The 19,122-nt window shown below is 43.2% G+C and overlaps 1 protein-coding gene across 2 annotated transcripts in view; it reads left to right on the forward strand.

Annotated features, from left to right (window-relative positions):
• Nucleotides 1–49: 49 nt before the first annotated feature.
• Nucleotides 50–19,122, forward strand: part of LOC306961436 (protein kinase C beta type-like) — a 40,306-nt gene continuing 21,233 nt past the window's right edge. The window contains exons 1-3 of one of the 2 annotated variants that reach the window (XM_079554178.1): nucleotides 50–625; nucleotides 1,033–1,064; nucleotides 15,893–15,975. In XM_079554178.1, the coding sequence (XP_079410304.1) occupies nucleotides 462–625; nucleotides 1,033–1,064; nucleotides 15,893–15,975 (279 nt within the window). In that variant the 5' untranslated portion in view covers nucleotides 50–461. The remainder of the gene's footprint in view (nucleotides 626–1,032; nucleotides 1,065–15,892; nucleotides 15,976–19,122) is intronic. The other variant, XM_079554179.1, reaches the window with a different exon arrangement.

Consider the following 19,122-nt stretch of genomic DNA (forward strand, 5'->3'; position numbering starts at 1 on the left):
AACGACCCGAGGCCTCAGGCGTGCTACAGGGGTCGGGTTTAATGAAGGTTCCCCAACTTTTACCTCACACCATGGAAGCACCGCCCGCTCACTGGCATGAGCAAGACGCGCGGTGACAGGTCGTGGACAGTCGGTAAGAGTCTTGCGCTAACGGGAGAGGGCACGGCATCACACTGCTCTGACTCTCCCCTTTTCATCGCTCCCTGGATTATTATGTGAAAACCCCATTGGTGAGTAAAAGGAAGCAGGCGGGGCGCGCCCCGCAGGAAGCAGCACGAGCGCAGCGGCGCGAGCTGGACGCACCGCGACAAAACCGTTCAGCTCGAGCTACACCGAGGCGGTCAGTGCCCGGGCCGGCGGTGGACAGGAGGAGGAGGGACTGAACCGCTCTCCCACGCTCCCGCTCACGCTGCCCTGACTTTCGCCTCCCCGCTTGTCGTCCCGAACGTTTCCTCGTTAAGATGGCTGACCCCAACAGCGACGGAGAGGTACCGGAGAGCGCGCGCGGTTTCGCCCGTCAGGGAGCCCTCCGTCAGAAGAACGTCCACGAGATCAAGAACCACAAGTTCATCGCGCGCTTCTTCAAGCAGCCCACCTTCTGCAGCCACTGCACGGACTTCATCTGGTGAGTGTGGGGGACACAGGTGCTTCACTTGCTGCTGCTGTCGCTGCTGCTGCGGCTCTGCTCGACCCTTCCTCACTGACAGTGCTCTCATACCGCAGTCTTTCATTCATTGTCCCTGCAAAAACACTGCAACACGCCATTTCTATTTTTCATATTGCGACAGCAGTGCGGGGCCTATTGCGGGCTGATGCTGGCGTTTACCGCATCAAGCGGAGGTGCTGACAGTGAATGGTGGAGGAATGCAGCTGGAGACAGGGCTCTGGGCCCCTGTGCTGCCGCAGCTGTCTCTGTCTCAGTGTGTGTGTTTATGAGGGTGTCCAAGATCAGCTGGGCATCTGTGCTCTGCCAGTGGCTGGGTGTTTTTCTTGTGAATTCCTGAAGGTAACAGTGCTGCTCTGTGTTCACAGGGGCTTCGGGAAGCAGGGATTCCAGTGCCAAGGTAAGAGCTCATTCACAAATCCCTCCACTACATGTGGCTGTGTGCTTGTCTAATGCACCACTGCAGACTTGTTGTCGGTGACCTGTTGGCTCTGACTCAGTGCGGTGTTGGAGTTGGCAGATGGTGAACTACAGCAGGAGCTAAATGTTGTGAGATTGGTCTGAAGAGGCAGTGTGAGGTGTAAGAGTAGAAGAGTCTCCTGAAAGATGAGATGTCTGCTGTTAGCCATGAGAGATGGGACAACAGACAGACAGGGACCAACATTTGGAGCCTCACTGACAAATGATTAGAATTGTAAAATGGTGGGTTTGCATGTGTGGGTGGGTGTTGATGTGTGTCTGTGGGTGGCTGCTGAGCGTCAGTGGGTGCGAGGGTGTCTAGACACGGACCTTTGCACAAAATGGAGTGACTCCAGTGTGAAGTGCATCCTACAGTATAACAGGCTGCAGTATCATTTCCTTCTCTTCTGTAACTAGCTGTATTGTGTCCAGTCATGTGACCAGTATTGCAAGATCTGGGAGGTGTCTCCAGCCTGCACTTGCTCAAGTCTTGATTAGTGTAGAAGAGTAGCTTTACTGGGCTTTGACATGATCCAGTGCCCTGGGACCCGTGTCAGTGCTGAGAGTTTGACAGCAGTAGTTTACAGGAAGTCTTCGGGGTAAGAAGAGTTACCCATGTGTGGTGTGAGTGTGCATACACTCCTGTGTGCTAAATGAACATAAGACATGCATGCACCGAAAGTTTCCAATGCTCTGGCCAATCAGCTGTGATGTGTGGTTTGTGTGTGTCTACAGCATTACACTCTGATTTATAGTTGGCGTGTGACTGAAGCGTCAGGTCACAGCGTTGAACTGGATGTATATCGTCAGTAATCAATAACCACTCAATGTTTGGAATGACTGAATACATCATTTCTACAATTCAATCAGCGTATTGATTTGGTCATTTTAAAGGAAGGGACTAGTCAACTCTAAACTGAGCATTGCCCAAAGTCTAAACTTGTTGAAACTTGTTAGTCTTTTAACACGTTGCTTGACTCATTAACGTTGGCTTGATGGAAACATTTTTTAATACAAATGAGTCAAATATTGCCTTTGTTTGTTTTTTTAGAATTCAGATCGTAGTGCGAATAATACCGAAATTATGGTCTTAAACACATAAACCAGCAGTTTGGCTTGAAATTATATAGATGCAAGTTTTTGCTCAAATATGGCTCGCTGCATGCGATTTGGTTTTGATTATTGACAATTCCCCTCTGTCCCCTGACTGAAGGACTGTATATCTTAAAAAGTATTTGGGCAGTAAAGGTTTTACATTTGGCGTGTTGGTACCTGCTTAAACCGCTTAATCTCCCCATCATCATTTTTCTCAAGGTAGTTCTGAAACAAACTGTTGTGTTTAGGATCATTATCCTGCTGTATGGTCAGGTCAACCTATCAAGGCGTCTGTGACCATCACCGGATTGACTCATACAGGAACTGCTACAGAGTCAAAGAAATACATTACACAGATACATAGATCACATGACAAGAGCCCGGCGTGTGTGTGTGTGTGTGCATGTGTGCATGTGTGTGTGTGTGTGTGTGTGTGTGTGTGCCTCACCTGTCAGAGAACACATGGGGGGGTTAAATACATGTGTGGCGAGCAGTTCTTTCACTCTCCCTTTTACTTTTTCATTCATGCTTGACGTCGTACATACACTGTGAATGATTCAACACAGCACATTGTCCACCAGGTAAATAAGAACAAACGGCACTTGAAGCTAGCTCTTAGCATGTATCATACAGCAAACATTAGTGTTATGGTTAGCATTACCATAGATATTTACACATCTGGGCCATTGGACCACTTTGTCCTTCTCCGTGTCACTATCTTTATTTGGTAGAAAATACATCCATAATTCAGCATTTGTTGACATAGTGGTGGAGTAATGGGTGACAGAATAGTCATTTTGCTTTTGTTTGTTTTTTGTCGTCTGTATTTATAAAGTAGCTCATCCTTACAGAGAATGGAGATGTTAGGAAAGGGTCAGGAATGTGTTGGACTGCTATTAAAAATTCCATTAGCGCTCCGTTTAAAAACAGAAAAAGTGCAGACCTCACTAGTGGTAGAGTGAGCTCAAACTTAAAGTCATGTTGTTAAATGACTGTCCTCGCTGTCTATTTCCTGCTGTACTGTAGAACTTCAGAGGAACTTGAGCTGCTTTACATTACAACATAAGAGCAGTGCTGTCTGAATTGTTGCATTATTCTCTTGTCATAATGTAAATTCTGTGTTTCGATACCATCTGGCATTTGGCACAGAAGTTGTTGTGAGATGACAACATCTCACAAATATTTGAATCCAACCACATGTTGAAAAAAGCACCTGTGGGCATGATCGGTCATAAGAAATATTTCTCTATGACATGTATTCATGTAAACTAGCAAAGATAATAGCATGTATTGTTGCTGCTTTTAGTGCCAGTGCCAGTGACAGTGTTTAATTCTTGGCATTGATTGATCAGTGGATGAAATGCTATCTTTGTTATTGAACGTCAGTACAGCCGGTCGACAATATTGATTTAAACGTTTGCTGGTGACACTGTGGTTGTACGCTGTGAGTGCTGCTTCACCATGAGCATCATGACTTTGAAGTGGCAGACCTCGGGATATTCACATTTAATAAGGAGACGTCAAAGCTTCCCATCAGCCTGGAACTCTTGTGAATGGAACTGAAATGCACATTGACTGCGGGGTCCAAATCATAAGTGGAATAAAAGAGGAGATGATTAAAGGAAAAATTTATAGAACTTCACAAATGCCACATAAATGTATCAAACTAAATATTATTATTATCTTTTTGAATTTTTTTCCTCTGTAGGTGGAGTAGTGAACCCTGCTCTGCTCCACCACCCCCTCCCCTCACCATAGACCAGATGCATGCCCTGTTTGCATTCAATGAGATACGGAAATCCCATTAATCTTGTGTAAAACAAACATTTATCAGCATGAATAAGATATGCAGCAAAGTAAACATTTTGAGACTTACATTTATTTACTAAACTGCGACTTTCTTCTGCAACTTAGAACATAATACGCCCATTTAGAACTAAGTTTACAGTGCAGAACCTTTTTCTCATGCAACCATTGAAAACCTCACAGCCTTTCGGTGCTGCTCATGCGGGGAAAGATCTGACAGCTCCTTGTAGATATTTGATTATTAAACAGACATTTCATGAGGGTTTCAGCTGCATCAGAGCAGGTCGCGATCTTTTTGTAAACTTCTGTCATAATGCTAAACTGGTAGCCGCTAACTGTTGCTGCATCCGCTGCTTCAAACATTTGCGATCTCTTGTTCACGTGTTTGTGTTTACATGGCGTGGGGGTGTGGGGGGTGTTGGGGGGTGTTGGTCTCCTCGTTGGTCTCCTTCTGTGGCACAAAGGCCGCTGAGCTGTTGCAATGTGGGAATGCAACCTAGCTGGTCCGTAGTTTTAAACATATTTTCACTTTGCACTGCTTCATGGAGCTTCTGCCACGTGTTACGAAGCACCAGATCTGGAAAAATACACAGCACACAATGGTTTTAAAGTCTTTTTTCATATTATGTAGCTGCTTAAAATAAATTTTTTTTTTTTTTTTTTTGAGAAAATGTAAGAGTTTTGCTACAGGAGTGATGTGATTTTTCTTTTCTCTCCATTTTTGCTCCAAAGAGCCTAGTTATGCAATTACTATTTGTGAAATGAGCCTCCCCTGAACGGTGGTTGCTCCTCCTGTTGACCCTTTGGAACATCTAAATTTTATTCTTTCTAATTCTGAACTACCATTTTAAGCTCTTTGCTGTGGGATTAGTGACGCTATAGCGTAATAGCCAGAGCAACTGCTGTCCAAATTAAATCCACTGTGCTCGCAAAAGCACAACAATGTAAAATAGTGTGTGTCTACAACATGAGATCCACACATTACGCTCTGAGGGTTCACATAGCGACAGTGGCTCAGTGGTTAAAAATGTTGGTTCACGGATCAAAACGTCAGCGTCAGGATCACGGCTCTTGCTGGTGCAGGCTGCCATTTCTTTGTATGAATGTGGTGTGGGAGAGTGGTGGTCAGACGGGCTGATGATGCAGATCTTATCACCACCGAGTGTGGATTGAATCAATAATGACAACAGCGTGGTAAGTTTAGACAGTGCAGTATGTCAGCCCAGAGGAAAGTGTGGTCGCTCAGATGTGATCCGTGATGGACCGAGTGATAGTCGCTTAGATGTGAACAAAAGCCTAAATGTGATGGGCCATGTAGGTTCTGGTGGAACTCTGCTGCTAAATGTGAAGGATTTCTGTCTCATCACAGGCCAAGTATTACCTTAGTATTCTTCAGCCAAACTGAAGGACAATATGAAAAGAATGACTGCATCCTAGACACGTCCTAGAAATGGCATGTAACAAGCTTTTTCTTATTTTACTGTAAACAGTTTTTGACAGTTGGTTTCTATTTAGCTTCTCTGTTAGGTTCTGTATACTGGGAGGAAAAAATGTGAACCCAATGGAATTTCTTACATGTCTGCCTAAATTAGTCATAAGATGTGATCTGATGATCATTATTAAGAGAATGAGTAAACGGTGTCTGCTTAAACTCATGCCACCCAAACAATTACATGTTGTCATATTTTTATTGGCCATAACATGTTAACATTCACTGGACAGCATGGAATAAGTAAGTGAACCCTCTGGCTGAGGATCCTCCCAGAGCTAATTAGACAAATGTATGCAGACATTTACAGCAGAGTCAGGTGTGAGGAATAGGCCACAGTTTTTGTTGTTAGCATTTAGCTTCTTCTCCTCTCCTCATGGATCCAAATGGGGGTGAAGTTAGAAGCGACCAAGCTCTTTCACGTTTTCCCTATTAAATACAGTTACGTGAACGGTTACACAATCCAAGTGTAGTCACACCAAATTAAACATGTCGATTTCTACGCGGATAAAAAGGGGAACTCTATTGTAAAGCGTAATAACACCTTAGGAGCACTTCGACGTGCACGCAGTAAAGTCAATGAGTTACAATGACAAGAGAATGGGAAATGGACAGGAGTCTCATGTTGAGTGGAAATACATACGTTCTCTTTTCTTAATGTTGTTGGTTAAAAGGTTGTCTTGGAGCCTCTCATGCAAAGTCTGCGCGTCTGGATTGCGTTTTTGATGAATGGCATCTGCCTTTTGTCCTTATAGAAAATCACTGTATCATCTGCATAGAGCAGTGTTTGGGATTTATTAAATATGCATGTGTGAGATTGTAAACAGCAGGGGCCCAGAGCACTGCCTTGTGGGACTCCCATTGAACAGATGTTACTGAGCCTTTTACAACCTGAGGTCTGCCCTTCAGATAGGAGCTGATTAGATCAATGGCATGTAAACATAAGTTCAGGGAGTTTATTTTTGAAACATTTGATGATGGACTGTGTTAACAGCTTTGCGGAAATTCATATACTCAACAGCACCCCTGGTTTAGGGAAGGCAGTATTTGTTCAGTGAACAGGAGCAGTGCAGACATGGTCGACCGCTGGGGTCGAAAATAATGTTGGCAATCTGAGTTGGTTGTTAATCTCAAGGTAATCCGCTATTTGATTATTTAATGTTTTTTGTGCAGGTCCTGGTGGGACTCTGTTGCTGGTCTGATTGTGATGGACATGTGCAGGTCCCTGTCTGTATGTGACGGACATGTGCAGGTCCTGGTGGTCTGTATGTGACGGACATGTGACGGTCCTGGTGGGACTCTGCTGCTGGTCTGTGTGTGATGGACATGTGCAGGTCCTTGTGGGACTCTGCTGCTGGTCTGAATGTGCAGGTCCTGGTGGGACTCTGCTGCTGGTCTGAATGTGATTGACATGTGCAGGTCCTGGTCTGAATGTGATGCACATGTGCAGGTCCTTGTGGGACTCGGCTGCTGGTCTGTATGTGATGGACATGTGCAGGTCCTGGTGGGACTCTGCTGCTGGTCTGAATGTGATGCACATGTGCAGGTCCTTGTGGGACTCTGCTGCTGGTCTGAATGTGATGGACATGTGCAGGTCCTGGTGGGACTGCTGCTGGTCTGAATGTGATGGACATGTGCAGGTCCTGGTGGGACTCTGCTGCTGGTCTGTATGTGATGGACATGTGCAGGTCCTGGTGGGACTCTGCTGCTGGTCTGTATGTGATGGACATGTGCAGGTCCTGGTGGGACTCTGCTGCGGGTCTGAATGTGATGGACATGTGCAGGTCCTGGTCTGAATGTGACGGACATGTGCAGGTCCTGGTCTGAATGTGACGGACATGTGCAGGTCCTGGTGGGACTCTGCTGCTGGTCTGTATTAGGGATGTCACGGTAACCGGTGTAGCGGTAAACCCCGGTAAAAATTTTGACGGTGAAAATTACCGTCTTGTTTTGTGTTTTTATTATTATCTCGGTGAATAACCGCACCCGCGGTGTAGGCACGGTGAGCCTCACCAGCCACCGTCTCATGTGCTGCAGTTTCCGCGGCTATTGTCAAATATAAAGCTACAGGCATCACAAAACTTAGATCCGTTTGGTGCTCAGTCTCCTGCACAGTTGCGCGCTGTGTCGGCGTAGCTTTGTTGTGCAGATGCATTAGCCGCTCCCGCTAGCTACGAAGTAAAAGCAGTAAAAGTTCACTTGTCGTAATATAAAGCCGTATAACTTTCACCTCAGCGTCAGCGCGATGTCTCATGCGGTTCATCGCCCTCAGTGGTGCGTCTGTTAGAGCGGGGTTAGTTTAATATAATAGATCCATGGGTTAGCGAGTAGACGAGCCTACAGTCAGCCGGCGGATGCGGGCGGCTGAGCGGGGAAATGGCATAATTGTATGTTATAGCAAGTAAGTTAGCGTTTTAGCTGATGTGGGACTTTGGGTTGAAGGAGAATGTCACGAGTCGCCCTCGCCCCATAGTGCGGCTGCAGCGCCACCGCCAGTACATAAACATGTCGCGGATACCTCCGCACGATGGCACAATGCGTTACGGGGCTCCCGGTGGCAGATTGCAATAGATTCACTCTCGCCGCAGTATTAGGAATTTAATAATGATGGTATTTTCCCAAATCTGCAAAGCGAAAGCTCACTGAAAGTACAACAACAATTTTCCTGATATAGACGGTTTATCTTTGTTTCTGACGCTATAAATAGTACATGTAATACCCTCGAAACGATCAACACATCGTTATAGTTCCTTTACTTTGATGTGAAAAGGCTTTGTCTGTATTTTTTTATGTAGGCTAACAAGCACTGTTAAACTTTTTTGAAACGATTTCAGTTTGTGTAGGACTATCAATGCTTTCTGAACATACACTGCGTTCCAAATTATTATGCAAATGACATTTTTCTAAGATTTTCTAAATTGTCAACTCAAATGAGAGTCAGCATAATTTTTAAGTCTTTAACTGGTAGAGGATCATTTAAATGTGGTGTAAACAATTTCCTAGTGATAACAGTATTTTTTTCAAAAATAAATATAGTAAAACCCTCAAAATCCACTGTTCCAAGTTATTATGCAACTCATCGTTTCAATACATTTTAAAGCTTGTAATTAACTGAAAATGGTCATTTGTTGAATTTGTAGCATTAGGAGGTCATATTTACTGAAATCAAAAGCTATTTCAATCAAAAAAAATATGAACAGGTCAAGTTATATTTTACCATAGGAGCCCTTGTGTGATAGCAGCTTCAAAATTCTTAAATCCATTAAAATTGTGAGTTTTTGGACAGTTTCTGCTTGAATTTCTTTGCAGGATGTCAGAATAGCCTCCCAGAGCTGCTGTTTGGATGAAAACTGCCTCCCACCCTCATAGAAGTTTTTTTTGTTGATGCTCCAAAGGTTCTCAATAGGGTTGAGGTCAGGGGAGGAGGGGGTCCACATCATGAGTTTCTCTCCTTTTATGCCCATAGCAGCCAGTGATGCAGAGGTTTTCTTTGCAGCAGGACATGGGGCGTTGTCATGCATGAAGAGGATTTTGTTCAGGAAAGCACGGCTCTTCTTTTTGTAGCATAGAAGACAGTGGTCAGTCAGAAACTCCACATATTTTTCAAAGGTCATTTTCACACCTTCAGGGAGCCTAAAAGGGCCTAAAGGGGCCGACCAGCTCTCTCACCATGATTCTGGCCCAAAACATGACTCCGCCACCTCTTTACTGACATCACAGCCTTGTTGGGACATTGTGGTCATTCACCAACCATCCACTACTCCATTGATTTGACCATCCAGGGCTACACGGCCTCATCAGTGAACAAGACTGTTTGAAAAGGAGTCCTCATGTATTTCTGAGCCACTGCAGCCGTTTCTGTTCATCAGCATTCAATTAACAGTTTAGGGGAGGCCCGGATAGAAGGTTTATGCACAACTGCAGCCTCTGGAGGGTCCTACACCTTGATGTTTGGGAGACTCCAGAGGCATCAGCAGCTTCATATACCTGTATGCTGCTTTGTAGCATCTGTTCTAATAATCTGATGTGTTTGTCTGGCAGAAACCGTCCATATTGTGCCTTTATCAGCACAAAACGGAGTGTGCTCTGAATCATCCACAAATCTCTTATCAGCACAATGATTACACTTAGTCTTTCATGAAATATCGAAGGTTTTCATACCTAGACCAAGGCATTCAACTATTTCACGCTTTTCATCAGCAGAAAGTCCCTTTTTCTTGACCATATTGCTTGAAAATGATGATCTGCATAATAAAATGGAACACCCTTTTTCAGTAGTTTTTCCCTTAACTGGGCTTAACCCGACAACTAATAATCCCAGGTCTCTGAGATTAATGTCAGTGATTCATAGAGCCCCAAGACACGATACCATCCATGAGTTTCATTATTATTGCTTTTTTTTTTACCTTTTTGACACAAAAATCCAATTTGCATAATAATTTGGAACGCAGTGTATTAACACACATTTAAAAAAAATACCGCGATAATACCGAAAACCGTGATAATTTTGGTCACAATAACCGTGAGGTAAAATTTTCATACCGTGACAGCCCTAGTCCGTATGTGATGGACATGTGCAGGTCCTGGTGGGACTCTGCTGCTGGTCTGAATGTGATGGACATGTGCAGGTCCTGGTGGGACTCTGCTGCTGGTCTGAATGTGATGGACATGTGCAGGTCCTGGTGGGACTCTGCTGCTGGTCTGTATGTGATGGACATGTGCAGGTCCTGGTGGGACTCTGCTGCTGGTCTGTATGTGATGGACATGTGCAGGTCCTGGTGGGACTCTGCTGCTGGTCTGAATGTGATGGACATGTGCAGGTCCTGGTGGGACTCTGCTGCTGGTCTGAATGTGATGGACATGTGCAGGTCCTGGTGGGACTCTGCTGCTGGTCTGTATGTGATGGACATGTGCAGGTCCTGGTGGGACTCTGCTGCTGGTCTGTATGTGATGGACATGTGCAGGTCCTGGTGGGACTCTGCTGCTGGTCTGTATGTGATGGACATGTGCAGGTCCTGGTGGGACTCTGCTGCTGGTCTGTATGTGATGGACATGTGCAGGTCCTGGTGGGACTCTGCTGCTGGTCTGAATGTGATGCACATGTGCAGGTCCTGGTGGGACTCTGCTGCTGGTGTGAAGCTCCTGGTGGTCGTCCTGCTGCGCTCCTAACGCTCAGTGTCTGTGAAGTGCTCTGATTTGCTGCTCATGCTGTCTGTCAGCCGGATGGGGTGCTGAGCGAAGACTCTACCGTAGGGCTCAGCCTGGTTGCTAGGCAACAGAGCAGAGAGTTTCTCGGCGGGTCACTGGGCCTGTGCTGAGCAGCGTGCTGTTTGTGCATGTGCATGTGTGTCCGTGCACAGCCATGTGTGAGCGGAGAGTGAGTGACAGAGCAGATTTCTGAAAAATACTACGATAGCATCAGTTGGCTGTTTCTCTCAGTGACACCACACACACACACACACACACACACACACACGCACACGCACACACACACACACAGAGATCTGCACCACCCCCTCAGCGCCTCAGACCCAGCTGTGCCCCCTCCCTTCCTGCCCACACACGCACACACACACATGTACACAGACACACAGGGCGTCTATCTCTGTGCTCTTCCTCTGTTCTTCATTCTTCACTTTTCCTTCTGTCTCTCTTATTGACTCGCGTTGCAGCCAAGCATCACCTCTAACCTGCTTTCACTAGTAAACACACATTACACTGTGCCCACACTTGCTCACTTTTCTTGAGAAGAGGTTAAACTGCCCCAGTCTGAATTTAGTTCCAGGTAAGTGCTCGTTCAGTGTGCCTCGCCCGCCCACTTCCCCTCGCAAATAACTGCACACAAATATGTAAACACTGCAGTCGCGAATGCTCCAGTGCCACCACGGCTACCGAGCCTCATGGAAATCTGATGGAAATGTGATTAAGAATAGAGCAGTGTGATGGTGTGAGTCTGCATGTGCATATTGCAGTTATGTAACAAAGGTTTAGGTTTTCTAATCCTACTGATGATGACATAAATAAACTAAGTGCTAAAGAATGACCATGGGGCTGAACAATTATGCTCAAATGTCGGAATACCCATTCTGCTTTGCACGCTCGAATCATTTCGAAGCAGCTTGGAGACCAAGGCCAAAATCTTCGCCTGGATTTGGGATCCAATTACAGAACGGGGAGGGACGGCAAGACGATCACGCACTATTCGACATATGAAAGCTTGTAGTTTGTTTACGGATCCAACATGACAGCAGCAGACGTGAAGCCATCTTTTGATCAAGCTTAAGACCTTGTTCTAAATAGTTTAGCTAGAAAGTTTATTTTAAAAGTACAGCGTTTGGCTTAACAATCTACATATGTCATCAGGTACAATTGACACGATTGGCTATGGGCTACATGCAGATGCATAAAATATCACTTGGGATATTTTGGCTGGCGCTAGCTTGGCTAATAATTTGCCACACCAGGTTGTAAATGTTTTCTCAGATAATAAAAGGTGCAATATTGTTTGTTTGTCATTATACAAGAATTTATTGTACAACGAAATTTGACCTCTGCATTTAACCCATCCCTTGACGCCACTGGACGACCCGTAGGGAGCAGTGGGCAGTGCTGCACCCGGGGACCCATCTCCAGATGTGGAGCCAGGCTGGTGGCCAGAAACACCTGGAGGATTCACCTATTGCACATGTTTTTAGTGGTAGGGGAAACCGGAGTACCCGGAGGAAACCTACACAGACACGGGAAGAACGTGCAAACTTCACACAGAAAGGATGGGAATCGAACCCGGGACCTTCTCGCTGTGAAGAACAAGTGCTAACTGCTGCGCTACCGTGCAACCCATACTGGTTTTGGCGAGCGAGATTGTAAAAGATTTTGTGCTTAAAGGGACTATAGGGAGTTTAAAAATGTTAAAATTAAGTATTTTCCTCCCCCTACATGCTCCAGCCATGTCCTAATGTGTAGAATGAGCCCAGACCTGTTCACCACAACTGCCTCTAAAATCCCGCACTGTCACTCAAAAAGGTGTCACTTCGGCCCGAATTTGCTGTCATGCACGAGCTTAATATAGAAGGTGCAGTTACACATATGGCCTGAGGTGGCAGTAGTGAATATAAAATGGCCAACTTGCATCCAGCCCCTTTAAGGGGAGTCACACTGCATGCAAAACTCTATTATAGATTTCATGGTTTGTTCTCACAACATATAAACTTTCACTGAGAAATTGGCAATAAGGTTTTCCATTATTGCAATGAGTCGCCGTTTCGCCGTTTAGGCGAGGATATCTGCACTTAAAGGAATAGGCCACCGTTTTTACATACTGAGATATGTAAAAGATATGTGAGATATGTTTCTTACCTTAGCTTTGACGAGTTCTTTAGGACCTGTCTGGTCTTCCCCCGTGCCTTCAGTCACGTAAACACAGTGCAGACGGCGTTAGCATTTAGCCTCTCCCCCTCTCCACTATAGCTCTAAAACAGGTCAAGATAGAAGCTACCAAGCTCTTCCACGTTTTCCCTATTTAAATATGGTTACGTGAAGTGTTACACTACAAAGTATGATTACACAAAATTAAACAATGTGAATTTTCTAAGCGGATAAAAGGAACTATATTGTAAGGCGTAGTAATACCAGGAGTAGTTTGGCATCCGCACAGTAAAGTGAAGATTACTGCGCAGTAAAGTGAAGATTACTGTGCGGATTTCGAACTACTCCTGGTATTGTTACGCCTTACAATATAGTCCCCCCTTTTATCCGCTTAGAAAATCCACATTGTTTAATTTTGTGTAATTATACTTTGTCGTGTAACACTTCACGTAACCATATTTAAATAGGGAAAACGTGGAAGAGCTTGGTAGCTTCTATCTTGACCTGTTTTGGAGCTACAGTGGAGAGCAGGAGAGGCTAAATGCTAACGCCGTCTGCGCTGTGTTTACGTGACTGAAGGCACAGGGGAAGATCAGACAGGTCCTAAAGAACTCGTCAAAGCTAAGGTAAGAACATATCTCAGTATGTAAAAACGGTGGCCTATTCCTTCAAACTAGCACCTACAGACACCAAATGTAACAATCACGTACTTAACGAGATTTTTATCAGAGAAATTTTACCATATGGTAAATGATCTCAACTTATATAAAGCTTTTCCTCCTACATTAGGCGCTCAAAGCACAGCAAGGAACCAGTCACCCATTAGCACTCTTATTCACACACTAGTGTACGTTGACACTGGAGGCAAAGTGGGTCAGGTGACTTGCCCAAGGACACAATGACAGTGCATCTTCATGAGACTCTACCAACTGCGCCACTCTCGCCCCCAATATGACAACAACATGTACAACACCACTATCATGGAAACATACTAGAGTTTGTATAAAAATTGTGATATTCATGATATAAATAACTACACGCCAATTTCCATCATTAGTAGTGTAGAAAAAATATTTGAAAAATTTGTTTTTAACCAAATGTCAGATTACATAAACAATGCTAATATTTTGTCTTCATATCAGACTGGTTTAAGACCAAAGTTTTGCTATATTCATTGATTTATCCAAAGCATTGGATTTGGTGGACCAATATCTCTTGCTTGATCAGTTACGTGCTATTGTTTTTTCTCAACAAAGTGTGCTCTGGTATCTATGGTGAGAACCCAGGAATCTCACTGAACTGCAGCAGTTTTGTAAAGAGGAACGGTCCAAGATTAATCCAGATTGTTGTGAGCGTCTAATCTGCAACTACAGAAAAGCAGTTACTGCTGTAAAAGAAGGATCTGCAGATATTTAATACAGGGGTTCACTTATTTATTCCATGCTGTTGTGAATGTCTCAGGTTTTTCTGCAAAATATCTTGATAAACTTGTGAATTCGTTTTTCCATTGATGATAGCACGTCGTCCAGGCCCTGAGGCGACAAAACAGCCCCATGATTCTCCTGCATACTTCAGGGAGAGAGTGTGGATAAGGTTTTGATGTTGATGTGCTGTTCCATTATTCCTCCTCAATTGACGTTGTGTGTTCCTAAACTATTCAACTTTGGTGTGCGAAAGAGCACTTGGATGCTCCATTGCACTACTCGCAAAATATTCTGTCGACTGATTAATCCAAGGTTGAATATTGTTATGATTTTGATGAAGATCAGACCTCATTTTATGACCAATTTAGGCAGAAATGTGAAAAATTCCAAAGCATTCACATACATTTTTCCTCCCGCTGTATGTCACCGTCTGCACATTTGTCCTCCGGTGTCCATTCAGAACACATCCCTGTCACTTCCAGCTAGAAGACACTTTCACTGGCTGCAATTTATATTCAAGTGTGTTCAGAATTTTCCATCTTACTTAAAAGAATAATTCCACTTAGGTTTGTCTATGGTCTATTTTGTTTTTTAAGGTAGTTGGTCTGAGAGCCTTTAAATTTAAAGCTCCCGCCGACTAGAATAATTTACCCTGCTCAATCCACTCTTTCTTGACCATCCATGTTTAAAGGCTTCTGTTGTCACTCACCTAAAATCAACTTGTTCCTTTGTCATATTTTTGAATGCTTTTTTGCCACTTTTTTGCGTTTTTGTTACTTGTTTATCACGTTTTTGTTCAGTTCTTTTGTTGCCTTTTTATCCTCATTTATGTCTCGTTTGCGTAGGTATTTTGATACTTCTTACAAGAAGCTTTTTAAATTTGCATAATACCAAACTGGACAAAGTGCTCTATTAAGGTGGGGTTATGGGGTTAACATACTTTGCTTTGCAATGTTGGTCTGACTGTATGAAGCGCTGGTTGATGGTTGGATTGAAAGAGAGAGCTGTGGTGTGAGTGGGTATGAATGCGTTTACTGTGATTTATTGTTTATTGCTGTTCCTTTTATGTCTAGGACTCACTTGTAAACAAGATGCTGCATCTCAAGGACGTTTTTCCTACAAATAAATAAAATATCAAATTCCCAGAATGATTAATTGAGCTTTAAACCACACAAAAAAAACTACTGAGATAATCCTTATTTAAAATCTAGCTATCTAAAATCCTCTACAAAAATCTTAATCTATTATATCAACAAAAAAAAATCAATTATTCAGATATTTGGTTCGGAAATATAGGTAATTTTGGCAGTTTTTACCCCTCACAACTCCTTCTTTCTTTGTAAAAACATCAAATAATTTATGTTTCCTCATATTTCTAATCTACTGAAATTACATATCCCCCCCCCTGTTCACCTGCCGTGTTTGGCCTGAAGTGAAGACACTCGGTCTAAATATAGGCCGCAGCTGACAGGGAAATGCAGTTCTTATAATATGAAAGGCTTGTTGTGCAGTGAATTCGACCCAAAAGGTGACGCGTCGTTTCATGTTGCTTTGTGATGGTGACGCTCCTTTCTTCTCTTGTCTCCGCAGTGTGCTGTTTCGTGGTCCACAAGCGCTGCCATGAATATGTCACCTTTTCATGTCCGGGGGCCGACAAGGGACCTGCCTCCGATGTAAGTAGCAACGCACAAACGTACGCCAGCACAGCTCTGCTCTGTTTGTGTCACGTGCCGACATATTGCACTTGTCAATATGAATGAAAACAAACTCGAAAGACAAAACGGATTTAACTGCCTCACTTTTTTTCACTCATGTCAGGGGGCTACTGCTCAAACTAGAATGACAACTTACGACATACACACTCTTTTATACGTGTTCTTCAGGTTTTTCCATGTCTGTAGCTGTCACCTACAATCCTCTACAAATTAATGGTACAGTTCAGTGTAAGGCCGCAACTTTCTGGCATCGTCAACAAGAAACGATTACATTGAGAACAGCTTTTCCCCCATTCGCCCTTGTTTTCTACTTTTGGAGAGCGGGATATTCACGTCACCTCACTCCTGTTACCAATTTTCAATGCATATATCCAAATATTTCGCTTTTCACACTTATTGAATCAATAAATGTAGTTGATGTGTACATCATTTGCCCCTGTGCTTGCAAACTTAATCTACATTTGTCTCTCATGTCATTCCTGTTACTATACTATAGATTTCTAATAGGATAAACCCAGACAAAAGAATGGATGGCCCTTAACAATTTTCTCAGGGTGGGCGGGGGCAGGTGAGTATGAGGAAGTTCAGGTGAGGTGGAAGAGGCTTTGTCCTCTCAGATTGAATAAAATGATTACTGCCACGTCTTTACAAAACTAACTAGTATAACCTCAGAGCACCAACATGAGCTTTTCCACTTTCATTAAAGGAAGTTCTACTCTTTTTGGTGGTAAAGTTGTTTTTGCGCTAGCCATACCAAATGCAATTTAAGTTTAAGATAACATTTTGCAAGTTAAATATCTGACAAAAAAAACATGTGATTTTTTTAAATAATCTAAGACCTAGTCAGTCATGAAGTACTGCGTGTAGAACAACAGACCCTGACAGTTACAGTTACAGGTACAGCTTGTCTTAAGACTTAAGCCATGGATCTGGCTTGACACCACTGATAAACCGAATAATTCCACAAACTACAAAATATGGACAAATCTGAGAAAGCAGATTTTTCTAATAAGATGATTTGCTATTTGAGTTTAGTCAATTAACTTCCTTATTGAGCAGCGTTATTGTGCTTCAGGTTGTTACTTTTACATCTGTGAGCTACAGCGCCTGCCAGCAGCCAAGCTTAAACAACAAATGAATTCCACTCCAGTACCATTTAACACAACATAGTTTACATTTTATGCCTCCCAAGTCCAAACTCTGCTCAGAACGATGAACAGGATCGGCTGTAGCCCTGTCCGTTAGAAAATAAACAAAACACCAATTATTTGAGCCATAGATTATATTTTTTTTAGCTCCACACGGCAGCGCGGGAAAAGTTAAAGATAGATCTTGTGGTCACTTATTGTCTGGCTTTTCCCATTAATAAAATTGGCCTCGTCAGCAGCACATTAGAATCTGCGCGTGCGTCTGAAATTACTTCCTGTATTTCACTGGCACATGCACATACACACGCATGCTTTCGCTTCCTGCTGACCGGTTGATCCTTAACCACTCTCAAACATATCTGAAAGGAAAATGTGCTGCGTGGCTTCTCTTAGCTAGTGACCCTTATCGTTTTGTGACACACCAGCCCTTGTGGTTTTGTGAAAGTACAAAACAACAATGTTGTTAAATACAAATGGAGGTGGGGAAATTTTAAATAAAACAGTCCAAATATTATGTGTCCAAAGAAAGTGGTGAGCTACTACAGTTTCAGATGTACAGTATATATTCTGGTGGTCAGCTGACTTCTTTCTCTTTTGCATTTGCCAAATTGATCTATAAAGTCCACTAGAGCTGTGGAACTTTTTCAACACATTATTTTCACAATACTGAGTGGCTGTCTACGCACATAGTCAGCATCTTAAAGCCTAGTAACTGCTAACTGAATTTGCGACAGTGTGATGACACAATCCCAGTCTCTATTTGAGGAATGAAAACTCCCGGAACGCCGCGCTATTCCCAACACTGTACCGATAGCTTACCCAAAACTATGTCTACAAAATAAGTGCTTTAATTAGACCAACACCTGCTGATGACATGCTGACACCTTGGGTAAAGACAAAAGTATATACACCGCGTTCCAAATTATTATGCAAATTGTATTTTCGTGTCATAAAGGTAGGAAAAATAATACTAAATTTCAATGAAACTCATGGATGGCATTGTGTCTCGGGGCTCTTTGAATCCCTGACATCAATCTCAGACGCCTGGGATGATTAGTTGTCAGGTAAGTTAAGGGAAAAACTACTGAAAAAGGACGTTCACCATCATTAAGCAGACCACCATTTTCAAGCAATATAGGAAAGAAAAAGGATCTCTCTGCTGATGAAAAGCGTGAAATAGTTGAATGCCTTGGACTATGTATGAAAACCTTCGATATTTCATGAAAGATTAAGCTTAATCATCGTACTGATAAGAGATTTGTGGCTGATTCAGAGCACACACAGGTTTGTGCAGATAAAGGCACAATGAGGACGGTTTCTGCCAGACAAATACAATGCCGTGCTTTCCCTAACAAGATCATCTTCATTGATGACAACGCACCATGTCATGCTGTAAAGAATACCTCGGCATCATTGGCTGCTATGGGCATAAAAGGAGAGAAACTCATGATGTGGACCCCCTCCCCTGACCTCAACCCTATTGAGAACATTTGGAGCCTCAAGTAAAACATCTATGAAGGTGGGAGGAAGTTTTCATCCAAACAGCAGCTTTGGGAGGCTATTCTGACATCCTGCAAAGAAATCCAAGCAGAAACTCTACAAAAACTCACAGGTTTAATGGATGCAAGAATTTTTATCCTATGTTAAAATTCAACCTGACCTGTTAAGATGTTTTTTTTTAAATAGCTTTTGATTTCAGTAAATATGACGACCTAATGCTACAAATTCAACAAACAGTTAATTACAACCTTTGAAATGTATTGAAACGATGAGTTGCATAATCATTTGGAACAGTAGAGTTTTGAGTTGTTATATTTATCATGGAATAAAATACTGTTGTCACTGGGAGGTTTTTTCAATCACATTCATATTATCCTCTAACATTTAAAAGCTTTAAAATTATGCTGACTCTCATTTGAGTTGATAAATTAGAAAATCTTAGAAAAACATCGTTTGC

The sequence above is a fragment of the Gobius niger genome (genome assembly GCF_951799975.1).
Source record: "Gobius niger genome assembly, chromosome: 3".
NCBI lineage: Eukaryota > Metazoa > Chordata > Actinopteri > Gobiiformes > Gobiidae > Gobius > Gobius niger.